This window comes from Sander lucioperca, chromosome 6 (genome assembly GCF_008315115.2).
Source record: "Sander lucioperca isolate FBNREF2018 chromosome 6, SLUC_FBN_1.2, whole genome shotgun sequence".
Taxonomy (NCBI): Eukaryota; Metazoa; Chordata; class Actinopteri; order Perciformes; family Percidae; genus Sander; species Sander lucioperca.
In genome coordinates, this window is record NC_050178.1 from 4,172,529 (window position 1) to 4,186,205 (window position 13,677).

Below are 13,677 nucleotides of genomic sequence, written 5' to 3' on the forward strand. Positions count from 1 at the left end.
ATTAAATCTATCTATATCTATCTAATTAAAGTACCATTTAAGTGAGAATACCTGCATCAAAATAATTGTGAGGTTTTCTTTATAGAAATAAGAAACTTAATTCTGGCACATTAAGACATAATATTGACTGTGTTAAAGTATCCTACTCAGAATGGGAGCATGTGGCTTCTTCTGAAGACAAGAAAATAAGACCTGATCTTTCCATCTACACTGACTGTGTGCAGACACCACAGGGTATAATTAAGAAGGGAAACAAACTGTGTAAAGTGAGAGGGTTGTGTTCCAATTCACACAGCAAACCTTCTAACTAAAACAAATCTTACCACTGCTGGAGAAGCGGAGACAGAAACTTGTTTTACAGATTTCCCTCAATGGAAAACAGTGATTAATGTATTACTTGCTATACACATCTTCCTCATTTTCTGTCGCTTTCTACTTCAGTTATAATTATAATAACCATGTGTCTAGCCTTCTTAAGTAACAAAGTTGTTTGTAGCAGAACAAAATAAGTATTTCACTTAATACAGGTTGTTCCAGTTTGAGTTGTAAACTGTGGTTTGATCCATTTTGCAGTGATTCCATTGTGGGTTTGCTTCATTTTAATGGTTGCATCTGCAACCTTGTGCAGTAAATGCACATTTACATTACACTGACAAATTACAGTAAGAATCAGCCTCCTAGTGTCATAAAAGCTTTCTTTTGACACTTAACTGACAAATTTTATTTGATGTGACTATATTACTGTATATTACTTGCACATATTCATGTGCAATTATCTCATACCTCACAAACCTCATAACTCACAAACTCATGTAAAAACTGTAAATTTCAGTCACTACTAAACACATCATGATACCTTTCTTTATGAAAGAGGTGTGCACACTGATACATGCAGTTGTATTTGATAAGGTGCAAATTAACTCATTGTTTCTATCTAAATACATTCTCTTTGATTTGGTCCACCACCAGCCACACAGAAGACTTACTCTGACCTTTGACCACCCAAATGAGAGGATAAAGTTAAAGGACATAGTTTGCCGTATAGTCATTAATAACTTTGCTGACAACTTTATGCTTTGTCCTATTAAACAAGAAAGAAATGTACAACATCTTAATAAAATGCATTACTGTTTATTTGCTAGGCTAAAATGTTTTAAATTTTACCCCAAAACGCCTTCATGTGTTTTTAGAGGTAGCAGATGACTTATCTTCTGCCAATATACAGTCGATTTAATTACCTTTGTTTTGTGTTAATCAGTGACACATAGTTACAAAACGTGCAACATGTGAAGATATTAAAGATAATTCCTTTAAATTCTCTAAATAGAAAACACACTCAAGCTACAGGAGTAATAATAGATCCAAGTTGTTGTCTGTGATGTGAAAGTGAACATTCTCCCGTTCATGACGTCTCCCAGCTCAAGCAGATCAGGTCAAAGTGAGGCATACAGTAGATCTGACCGTGCGTTTTTCAGGAGAAAATGGCTGTCTACAAGGCCGTGGAAAGACACACTTCACCCAGCTGATACTGAGCTTTAGTTTGCGACGCACACTTTGCGTCCTGGCCTTTGAAGTTGAGCTTGTGGAAATCACTTGTGATGGCTGACAGAGACTTCCCCTTGGTCTCAGGCAGGAAGAGGCCGACATACAGCGCCGACAGCAGGCAGACCGCTCCGAAAGGCACAAAGCAGTACTCCCTCAACTCGCTCTGTGAAAGAAAGGCAACGGAAAGCTGTCAGACTAATCTAAGAAGTGATATAAATGACTAAATGTCTAATTGTGTGCTTCACTCCATGCCTGTCTGTGTGTGTTTCCTCTGCTTGTATAAGTAGACGGGCAGAATTCCAAAATGATTTATATTATTGGGGATGAATGAACTAAAACCTTAGCTTCAAATTCCATGTCTTAGAAAGATTAATAAGACCAGAGATGAAGCAATAGACCTTTTTCATAGCAGACATTTTGACTTGTCATAGTAGGAAAAACACAGCTGAAATTGATAACCTTAACGATGGCTGAATTCCATCAAGTGTCCCAGTAAGCTATTTCAGTGAGTCAGCATGCACAATACCAGGGTCTCTCCTAAGTGGAATGCAGCCATCATTAATGGTTTTGAATACATCTGTGCTTTTCCTACTATGACATGTCAACATGTATGCTGTGAAAAAGGTCTATTAGCATTCTGACAGACAGTCCCTTTTTTCCTCAGTTTCACACTCTGAACTCCGGGAGGTGCTATAGGGTGCCTTTTCTTATTTCTAGAGAGGTATAAAGAAGTATTTTGTGTTGCATGTTAACCTGCCTGAGTCTCCTAATTAATTGAAGAAATCCACCCCCTCCCCCCTTCTTCTTAAATCTATTTTAAAAAATACCATTACAGTAAAACAATTTTTTCAGCATTTTTGCTTGTAATTAGATATAGTAGAGACGGAGACAGGAAACAGAGAGGGGGAGAGCAGTGTGCACCGGTAAACCCTTAGCCGAATACCAGCCATAAACATAGTGCCTTAGTAACTTAATAATGTTGTAGGTGCATGTACACACTTTGTTTTAAATTGTTTACAATGTATTTATGCTTGTTCATTGTCACTGCACATCTGTTAGATGGACGGATGGATGTAGTGACAGACTGACCACTAGAAATGGAAAGATCATCCCAATGATGAAAAGGTTGAGCCACATCATGGAGCCAGCGATCATGGAGGCTGCTGGCCGAGCAGTCTGATTGAAGAGCTCTGTGGGCAGAACGACACTCACTCCAGCTGAGAAAAAAACAACAACGAAAACATATTGATCAGAGTTAGCTTCATCATCACATCTTAAAAATAGAAGTACAAATATAAACACTAGCTATTATAGCCTGACCCGTACTGGATTTCTGATACTTGATAACACATACTTAGCAATAAGTTGCTTCACACATTCATGAATTAATGATCAACATTTATTTCAGCTATATAACAAACTTATATGGTATTACTGTATAATAGCAGATTAAAATATTAATATAATGAGTATTTAACTGGTCCATCTTGAAGACTATGTTCATTTAAATTTCTTTATTTGCATCTTGAGAGAACATTTTGTTTGTGTTTTTCACATAAAACCCGAATATAGAAAGTCTCCAAAATGGACAAACTTACCTGGTCCCAGTCCAAAGCTGAGAATGTAGGTGAAGATGCAGGCCATGCTCAGGTACGGCATCCAGGATACATAGTGCTGTTTGCATGTGTGGAGGGAAGTAAAATATATACAGTCAGCAACTCACAAGCAAGATCACTTTTGACTTATGATACTCACATAATTATCACATTGATTGATTTTCGTTACCTTGAAAATTAAAGATTGAAGACATAATTTGTCATTGTAAAAGTTAAACATGTAGGTTATTATGTGGGTTAATTATGTGATTTATAATACCTCAAACAACAGAGCAATTGTGAAGACAACAGCCCAGATGGTCATGAAGATGTACCCTCCCATCAGCATGAACCTCCGACCTTTGCGCTCAATCAGCAGATTCTGAAAATATGGACATCTGACTCTGTTTTTTTTTTATATACATATTTAATTATAACAAATTAAATATTTACGGTAAGGTACATGAAGTCCAGAGAAGCAAGCACTGAACAAAAACAAATCAGTAACTTTCTGTAGATGAATGAATAGATAATATTGATGTACGGCAAACATGCTCTGAATATGATCATCAATAATTGATTTTGAGAGTTATATTCTCTTTGGCTTGTGTTATTTAGTAGTGTCAGTTATTAACTTATGGTAATATCCCAATAAAAACAAGGTAGCTAGCTACTTGTCAGTTTTTGTGTTTGATTGGTAGATTCATAGATATCCCGAAACTTATCATTACCAGCACCTCTAAAGTTTTTTAAAGTTTAATCTGCACAAAACTGACTGGTAAGAAACTGGAGTCTCCACTGGTTGCCTGGCAACCAGAACTTCAGGAAGTTACTGCACCCAGCCAAGAAATATTGGATATAGACTGTCAGTCCTTAGTCTGGGTCAAAGCTTTAAGAAGAATGCAAACCATAGCCTCTCTTTGTCTCTAGCCGCCTACATAACATGTGCTTTAATGACGGATACTTACACATATTATAGAGGCTGTGAATTCACATGAACCAGTGCCAATTGTAATATATTGGATTTTATCATCAGATATTCCAGCTTCTCTGAATACATATGATGCATAGAAGTAAATCTGAAAGAAAGAAGGAGCACAAAAACATATTAGCGTGCTGCTGAGCATCATTACAAGTGCTTCAACTGTTAATAAGCGGATTAAGCCAGCATTTTGTACAAAGAGTAACTATGTTAATACCCTGATCCCCTCCCTTGAACTGCCAAGCATGTATTTAAAAGCCTTGAAACACAGGACTAAACACAGTTTAGTCAGTATTTTCTGACGAAAAGGCAACTTGTTGCAGCTCTTTAGACGTGTTATTTACTCTAAATATATACGGAGTGAAAATTACAAAGAGACGACAAAGCCTTTTAGTCAAAACAATAAGCTGTCTTCACACATTATTTAGTGCACATTACAGCAAAGGATAGAGCTTCATCACCACTATACATTATTAATATGACCTGCAGGAACATAAAGAAACCCACACATGACACGAACAGCTGATGAATAATCTCAAATTTCTAGTCAACCTTCTGACATTGCAGAGGCCAAAAGAACATCTGATACTGTTACTGTAGCTCGCTATCAGTAAAACTGATCCTCATGGATTATACAATAATATTTTCTTTAGAGACACACAACGCACTATGCCATTCTTTTCTTCTTACCGAGTCATTACCACAGAGCTGCATGGCACTGCTGATGATCATGACAGAGATGAGCTGCCAGCGCACTGAGCGGTCAGTAAAAAGCTCCCAGGGTCGACGGGGCCTCATGCCTTTGGTTTCAGCCTGTTCCTGCAGGATCTCATCGAGCTCACTGCTCTGGACCTCACAGCCTCGCAGCCGTCTCAAAGCTGAGCAAGAAAAATAACACAACTTAATTGACCTTTCATTTTCTCTTATTCTCTGGCTATACCTTATTATTCTGTGTTTCTTATATATAAAAGATGTATGAATTTCACGTGCTGAGTTGACAGCAGTGGCGGAGGAGCACTTAGATCCTTATTACCAATACAGCAATGTAAAAGTCCTGCATTTAAACTCCTACTTGAGAAAAAGTACAGAAGTATTAGCAGCAAAATTCACTTAGTAGTTTAGTTGTACCAAAGGGTCACAAGATAAATCTGGGGGGTTGTGAGGTGAACAATGAGAGAGGAAATGAGAAAGGAATATTTTTGACTTTTCTCTAATGTATGCTCTTTTGTGAAATATTGGATGACAGCTATTTAAATGAAACATCTGAGAAGTTTAGAGGGGAAATGTCCCTTTGTTGGTGCTGCTAAGAACTCATAGACATCTGGAATGTCACAAGGGGCCCCAACTATGCAATTGTAATTTGTCAAAAGCCAAAAAAGTTGGGAACCTTTGGTTAAATCTTTAACAATGCATTGTATTTTATAGACTTATCATATGTGTTTTAAATTATAAAATCTTAAAATCAAAAGTAACTATTAACTGCAGCTGTCAGATTGATGTAGTGGAATTAAAAAGTACAATATTTAACAAATGCATTACTTAGTTACTTTCCACAGCTGGTTGACAGATTACAGTACCCACCATTAATACAAGCCTCCTTGTCCCCCCTGTCGATGAGCAGGTATCTGGGGCTCTCAGGGAACCACGGCAGGGTGAGGAGCTGCATGAGGCCTGGAATGGCATTACTGGCAAGAAGATACTGCCAACACGGCTCACTGCCCAGAATCTCTCTATAAATAAATAATCCAGAGTGTTACTGTGGATATCTATGAAATCTACAGCACATGTTTTAGTAAAGGATTGGGCTATTTTGACAAAAAACGTGTCTAACAGTTTTCATACCTGAGTCCAACCACCTGTCCCAGCGCAACACCAAATGCTGCGAAAACAGCTGATGACGAGGAGAGAGCCCCTCTTAAGTGCTTTGGTGCACTTTCTCCAAAATACATAGGTTGCACATTCATGCTGATCCCTGCAAAACACACCATTCTTTTATTATTATGGCAGTATAACAGGTATTTGAATGCAAACATAAACATTTACTGACATAAATGACATACCGGAATTTATTCCAACCAGGGCACGGGAGATAATGATCATCTCAAAAGACTTGGCAGCTCTACTTGTCAGAGCTAAGAGTGCTCCAGCCATGAGGAAAATGTTGTTCAACAACAGGCATTTCTTCCTTGGCAAGAGAAAAGTTATAGATTAAAATGAATAGATTGCTAACAACCTTTGGTGGTTACAAGAGTAACAAGAGTTTCAGTCTGAAGAAATACAGACTCATAGACTCTTAGGGATCGTGTTCACAATAATAAAAGAAAAATAACAACACCAGCCTAATGCTTCAAAGTCAATTACAGTCAAAGATGCAGTATGTAAGCATGATTTATGCATATGTGTTTCTCTGAGGATCAAAACATATGCATGTGATAGAGGAAATTAAATAAACAATCATTATCAATTAATACATGTGCATATATACAAATTTTGATTTGTAATCTTCTGTACTTGTGCATCAATACGTTTACACACAGCAGCATGATGCAGCATCTTATATTACCTCCCGAAATGTATGGTCATAGGTCCCGCGATAAGAGCCCCCGCAAAGCCCCCCAACGAGAAGATGGAGACGATAATTGTCCAGACCAGAGTCACCTGGTAGTCCTCCAACTGAATGTCCCAGCGCTCCAAGAACGTCTCATTGATAAAAGTTTGAATAAACTGTCAGAAAAGACAAGCCAGTCAACCATTAAAGTCTCACTGAGTTAACCAACAAGAGCAGCGGTTAAAGCTGATACTTATTACCTCAGTTCATCCATCTGTTTACATTTTAGCAGCGAGAAGATTGACTTGCAGGGTCAATTTGCAGCATCAACAAATCAATTTCCCTTTTTTCCCCAAAGGATCAGAATATAACATTTGCAGAATTGTTTGTTGTTGATGGAAGTTTCTGTACTTGATTTGTGAGGGCCCAGCTTAATGAAACAAGAGGAAAGATCCTGCTTCCAGAATTAGTTCCTAATAAATAGGCTAATAAAATTGGATGTGTTACAATGACAAGGACTTATCACAGACACAAGTAGCATAATTGTTCTTTGTGCCAATGTATACTGTAATCCAAATGTGAAACAACGGTGATACTGGCCTGCACAGCTCCAACAGGGAACAAACCCACTAACTAGACTTACAGATACGTATCATCAGTATCAATTTACCACAGTGTTAATAGACTTAACTTAACACTTTTTGAACACTCGCCCTGCAGTATCTTATCAGCTCTGCAAATAAGTAAATGTACTATATTTGACTAAATCTACACTTGGTAACACTGAACTCTGCGTCTGTGTGAACACACACACAATCAGTACACAAATGCAATTTGGCAATTAAATTGAAAGACTTACAATTGTGGGAGAATTCATTATGGCGAGGTTGTAGCCATATTGCAGAGTTCCTCCAATGGCTGCAGAAGTAACCATTAGCACCAATGTCAGAGAACTGCTCTGTTTATACAAACAGATAGCCTAAATGGATTAGATTATACACATTTATCTTATCAAGTAGCCCACTAATTTGCTAAAATCACACCATCTCCTCTATCAACTTGTTTCTTCGTTGTAATCTACAATCCATTTAACACAGCGCTGGAGAGACAATATCGGAATTACACCTGCAATATATGACAATAGACACTTGCATAGATTGTCTGATATTTCTTCCCTGTCTGATATTTAGTCTGCACATTCTGTTGTTGGGCACAATTTTCTGCAAGGTCATTGGTGGTGGAACAATTACTCAGATCTTTTACTTAAGTAATGTAGTAATACTACAGTGTAAAAATACAGTGTAAAAATACTCAGTTACAAGTAAAAGCCCTGCACTCAAAATCTTACTTAAGTAAAAGTGCAACAGTGTTAGCATTAATCATACTTTAAGAACCAAAAGTAAAAGTATATTATGCAGATTGGCCCTTTTCAGAATAATTTATATTATATTACTCGATTATAATTAGTGATGCATGAATGTGCACATAATGTTGCGCCTGTAAAGGTCGTTACTTTAGCCTATATGTTAAGGTAGTTTAACCTATAAAAGTATATAATAAATAATACGTTGATTAATATTTGTATTAATAATCTAAATCTGCAAAGTAACTAGTAGGCTCTAACTAAAGCTGTCAGATAAAAGTAGTGAAGTGAGAAGTACAAGATATCCTCTGAAATGTAGTGGAGTAGAAGTAGGTCTGTAAAGAAGCATAAAATAGAAATAGTAGCTAGAGTAAAGTACAAGTAGGCCTACCTCAGAATTGTACTTAAGTGCAGTGCTTCAATAAATGTACTTAGTTACAATAATTTTGTTGTCACACAAAAAATACAAAACACACAAAATACAAAACATCTTCAAACAGCACTGCACCCGACTCCACCTCGTAGGAACTACACCGCCACCAAGTAATTCAAGATTTCTGCGAGCATTTCATAATGCTACCCGAGTCTACAAATCAAACAAGAAGGGGATTATATTGAATAGTTCTTATTGAAAAGTAGAATGTGGTAATTTACCTTCTGTGCACCAGCAGGCGACATCGTTATTCGAAGGAAGTAGTCAAAAGGTAAAAAAAAAGTGACTTGATGAAGCCAGATAACCAACCCAACAGCTCAGCCCACCTCCTATATAGCCTAACGATCCTCTACGTCTATAACACAAGCTCGAGCACGCGCTTTTGGCGTGCGTGTGGTGGCCTTCGTATGGCTGCATCAACCGGCTGATTGCACAATCAGCCGGTTGACGCACAAATGGCCAATCTGAGCTGATGTCTTACTGCACTCTTCCAATGCCACAACAATGATTTACATACTGGAGAGAAGAGTGAACGGCATCGACTGTTTTCGGTGAGTAATTAAGAACAACAACGCATGCGCATAAGGTTAGTGAGGTTTTCAATATATAAGTACCGGTATAAACTTATATTATTTTGAAAATATACTGTATATATATATATATATATATATATATATATATATATATATATATATATATATATATATATATAAAATTACATTCAAATTAATTAGCTTACATTAAATGTTTGTTTGGTTTTCTGATTTAGTGCAAGTATGACCTCTATTAAAATAAATAAATAAAGCACCATAGTTATAGTAGCCTATACACTATTGACAACCCCCCCCCTCCAGCAAAAACCTGGTTCCCCCAAGGTTTCTGTGCATCCGTTTCTGGTAACTTGTTTAAACACAAATGTATTTAGGAATATGCACAATATAAAACAAAAAAGTAAAGATTTCAATGCAGGACCTGCCTTTATTAACATTGAACTTCCTTAACAAATTTGCAGATTATCAAATTGCCAAAACCCACTGACATGCAGTGAACCTGAAGATGTTGGGACAACTTGTGTCTATTTGAGGGTTTAAAGAAAGGATTTTGACTAAACTGTACTGCTATGTCCTAATTATTTTGTATTTGTTGATATATTCTCTTCTTCTGAAACAGTATTTTGTAACATAATCTAGATTATTAGAAAATAAGATCATTATTCAGACTAAAGGAAATGTATGCCCTTCTGTCCAGCAGATGGAGCTGGTTTGAAATGTTGCTCACTCCTCCTGTTCTCTGTTTGTGTATCTCAACATCAGAAATTCAATCCACAAAACAAGTTACTAAACTGCAAAACAAAAGTTGTAGTTAGTGTAATAGTGTAATGAATGAAATTGATCCATTAAAAAAGGATGCTTTAGGGATCAGTCAGCAGTTTCAGTTTCAGTTGCAGACGAGGGGTGAATGACTACATTCACATCCTCCCTGATTCTCCAGCCCGCCTATTTACAGAAAAAAATAAGTTTACTTGCAGCATCTCATAATTGTCAGCTGTTGGTAAAAAGGAAGAGAAGAAGTAAGGAGGATGTTTTTGCTCCTCTCCTCTCCAACAGCAGTGGAGCTAACAAGACCACATGTTAGAGAGGGAAAGGAGACCCAGGGTGAAGATTTTTCTTTGGCTATTAGGACGATCTACCTCTGTTATTGAAAGCAAGTGTTAGAAGAAACACAGTGTGCACAGTTGTGTTTCCCAGTCATTTTGGAAACAGTTTGTCTGAAGCATTTCTCTGCTGCATTTTCCTGAAAAGTCTGCATCAGCTTTCATGAACCTAATAAAAGACTTAGTGGCAGTATTGACAAAAGGTCAGAGACTCACTTAAAACATAGGAATTATCTGTTGGAGTTCTGAATTTCCACACCGAATTTCCATGGGAATCTGGCAAGTACTTGTCAAAATATCTCGCTCTGGACCAAAAACAGTTGGACAGATGAATAAACAGATGGACTAGCAAAGCTAGGCCTCACAGCTTCAAAGGAAGAAAATAAAAAAAAAATCAAACTGTTATTAATTTTAAAACCCTAGTGAAAAAGAACAACTTTTTTCCAGTCAAATGTATTTATAACTTAAAATCAGTTTAGCCTCAAAGGGTTTTACCATCTGTAAAACGTACAAAACACTGTCACACTGTCATATATAAAATAGGCAAAATAGCAAATAGTAATAACAATTTTCAAACAATTACACTTTATCCCACATTACTTTTACTTGACGTTGTTAGTTGCTTCAAGGAGACGTGTCTACTGCACGTTTGCTACAATGTTATTTTATTTTAAATACATTTTATTTAAAATAATTCAGTGTGTTGCATTAGGCTATGTCATGCAAATGGCAAAAAAAAATATAGAAAAGGTTATGGAGCAGGGCACATACTCTCTTTCAGATTGAATTACCCTTAAATGAAATAGACGTATTTCAATAATCAGATACAGGCTAAGACACACCTCATAAATACAATAAAAATCAAAGAAGTGTCATGATGAGGTCATAATGAGATGACAGCCCCCCCCCCTCCCTCTCTGTCTCTAATTGGCCAGCCTCTGACAGAATTACACGAGTTTCCTCAATTGAACACAGTGAAGTTAAACGCTCGGACATCCTGCTGGAGACTCTCGTGCTTTTGGCTGAAAAGAAGAAACTCGACCACATTATACTTTTCTACCCCAGTCGATCATATGTGACAGGTCTGCGCTGTGATCACAGGATTAAATGTTTTCTGTGCTGATGGTCGCTGCGGCTGCTGCAACACTAAAGACTAATGTGTGCACACGCCCGCATTTCAGAGAAGCTGCCCGTGAACTCAGCCTACTTTAGTTTAGACCACAAGTCGTCATGATGACTCGGATTTTCTGGGATACCATTTTTCTCATCAGCGGTGAGTGTCTAATTTAGCAGTAAAAAAAATAATTATTATTTTTGAATTTATGTTGTTTATGTGTTTATGTCTCATTCTATATAGCCTATGTCAGGGGTCTTCAACGTTTTTTAAGCCAAGGACCCCTTAACTGAAGAGATGGATGGCTACCTTAGTGACTACTTTACCTATATGCCAGTAAGCAGTAGGAATTTATATTTGCTAATAATATGTTAGATTCATGTTAAGACTTTTTACATTTTACATTTATTTTTTTAAATTAACAATAATTTGGAGGCCCCTAGGGGGTCCCGGACCCCCTGTTGAAGATCTCTGGCCTATGTGAAACATTTCTATACATTTAGTGATTAATGATTGCAGTTCCTCAGTATTGTCACCTATTTGATTATATAATTTAATATTAATTCACTGGATCTCTTAGCTAATGACTTGCAATGCCAATCAGTACAACACTCCTATTAAAATCTGAAGTGTTTTGTCTATGGTAATCCATAATTATTTTTTTAAGGTGTATTAACCTTACTGTGCTTGATGGTGTTTTGTTTATCCTTTCATTATGTCACTGATTCTTAATAGTTGGCCTTTAGTTATCAATATATTGAAACTAAAGGGTTATTTTGATGGATTTTTGTGTTATACATTTTATTATGAGAAAAAAAGAAGGGAAAAAAGATAACATATTTCTCACAATTTTTTTTTTTTTTTACAACCAACCACCCTTCTTGTTTTTACTAGCTGGTTTCAGTCAGTAGTTGTGATTGCGGGCCTTCACAGGACCTGCTGAATATGTATTTATAGTGCTTTGGTCTCATCCTTTTAGTGGGCGCTTGACCCTGTTACTATTGTTGGGTAGCAGTTACTCAATGAAGCATCGATATCACATTGAAGACAAAGCTGTACAGGTGCAGATTACTGGGACTAACCCTCAGGTTGTTCAATCACAATACAGTTTATATATATATATATATATATATATATATATATATATATATATATATATATATTTATTTATTTATTTATAATCCTATAGGTACATTTAGTATGTCTGTGGTACTCAATGGTGAGCTTACAGTGAACATTTTTGTATTTTTGTTACTATATTCCTGCAGGAATTTGTTGTTATTTCTATATATAACAGCTGTTTACTTTCCTCTTTGCAGGTTCCCTCTTTACGATTGGAGCAGGGCCGAGCAATTCCACAATTATTGAAGCCAGCATTTCCATCGATACAAACTTCACTGCTGCTCCGAACACCTCAACAAGTAGCTCTGCAACAACCAGCAGCAGAAGCACAACTACCACAACTATTGCACCTACTACAGCAATTAACATCCCTCCAGTTAAAAGTAAGTCTCAGCACAGTTGTCATATTTCTAAATACAAGTAAAGGTTCAAGCTCATTGTCAAGCCATCTCCAGAAAAAGAAAAATTGTATTTCACATTCCCAAATGTTCTCAAGACCTTGATCCACACTCATGTTACTGCAGGTATTTGTTTTTATTTCTATATTTTTTTTCTTCACATTATGCACATAATATGTTAACAGTTGCTTTTTCCTCTCTGCAGGTTCCCTCTTTACATTTGGAGCAGAACCGAGCAATTCGACAATTATTGAAGCCAGCATTTCCATCGCTACAATAGTCACTGCGTCTCCGAACACCTCAACAAGCAGCTCTGCAACATCCAGCAGCAGAAGCACAACTACCACAACTAGTGCACCTACTACAGCAATTAACATCCCTCCAGTTAAAAGTAAGTCTAAATACAATCGTATTATGTCAAGATGCCGGGGAAAGTTTGGCTCAGATTGGTCAAGCCATCTCCAGTAAAATGTATTTCAGATAAAACGTGTCCTCATTGCAGCCCTTGATCCACTCTCACTGCAGCGTTGCCTCCACAGCAGGAGTTCACAACACTGTAAAGCTTCCCATTCAGCTGCAGTGCATCAACACATGCAGACAGTGTGGCGCTCGCTGATAATTTATCCTCTTAGCGTGAGTGAGGGCAACAATTGTGGTAAATTAAAGATCAGGAGCAGAATATATGAACAGTATATTCAGCAGTATCACAAAAGCTGCACCTACAGTATTGAAATATGATCTGAAAAGCACCTAAAGGCTGGTTTCTGTCTCTATGTTCCTCGCGTTTGACTGCCAAAATCACATGGAACATGGAGAGGGGTTGGTAGGCAGATGCCTCAGGGACAACAGAGGGCTTTCACAAGTCTGAAAGAAGGAGACAATACATGTAGGCTGCAATCCAAAAGCCCATTTACCGTTGGAAT

The 13,677-nt window shown here is 37.2% G+C and overlaps 2 protein-coding genes across 3 annotated transcripts in view; one reads left to right on the forward strand and one right to left on the reverse strand.

The window, feature by feature from the left end:
• Positions 1-1,115: 1,115 nt before the first annotated feature.
• On the reverse strand, positions 1,116-8,970 carry slc2a11a (solute carrier family 2 member 11a). Of its 2 annotated transcripts, none has more exons than XM_031287532.2 (12): positions 8,688-8,970; positions 7,530-7,628; positions 6,686-6,846; positions 6,183-6,307; positions 5,965-6,094; positions 5,704-5,852; positions 4,813-5,000; positions 4,109-4,219; positions 3,421-3,522; positions 3,144-3,219; positions 2,635-2,762; positions 1,116-1,708 (listed from the first exon to the last, which is right to left on the reverse strand). In XM_031287532.2, the coding sequence occupies exons 1-12, from the start codon at positions 8,709-8,711 to the stop codon at positions 1,490-1,492; spliced, it is 1,512 nt and encodes a 503-aa protein (XP_031143392.1). In that variant the 5' UTR covers positions 8,712-8,970; the 3' UTR covers positions 1,116-1,489. The 2 variants fall into 2 exon arrangements, with proteins under 2 accessions (XP_031143392.1, XP_031143393.1); XM_031287533.2 differs by having other exon boundaries at positions 7,530-7,588; positions 8,688-8,969.
• A 2,088-nt stretch (positions 8,971-11,058) lies between these two features.
• The window catches only part of tgfa (transforming growth factor, alpha), a 6,745-nt gene continuing 4,126 nt past the window's right edge, over positions 11,059-13,677 (forward strand). Inside the window, exons 1-3 of the mRNA XM_031287596.2 lie at positions 11,059-11,393; positions 12,554-12,739; positions 12,960-13,145. Coding sequence (XP_031143456.1) covers positions 11,351-11,393; positions 12,554-12,739; positions 12,960-13,145 — 415 coding nt within the window. The 5' untranslated portion in view covers positions 11,059-11,350. The remainder of the gene's footprint in view (positions 11,394-12,553; positions 12,740-12,959; positions 13,146-13,677) is intronic.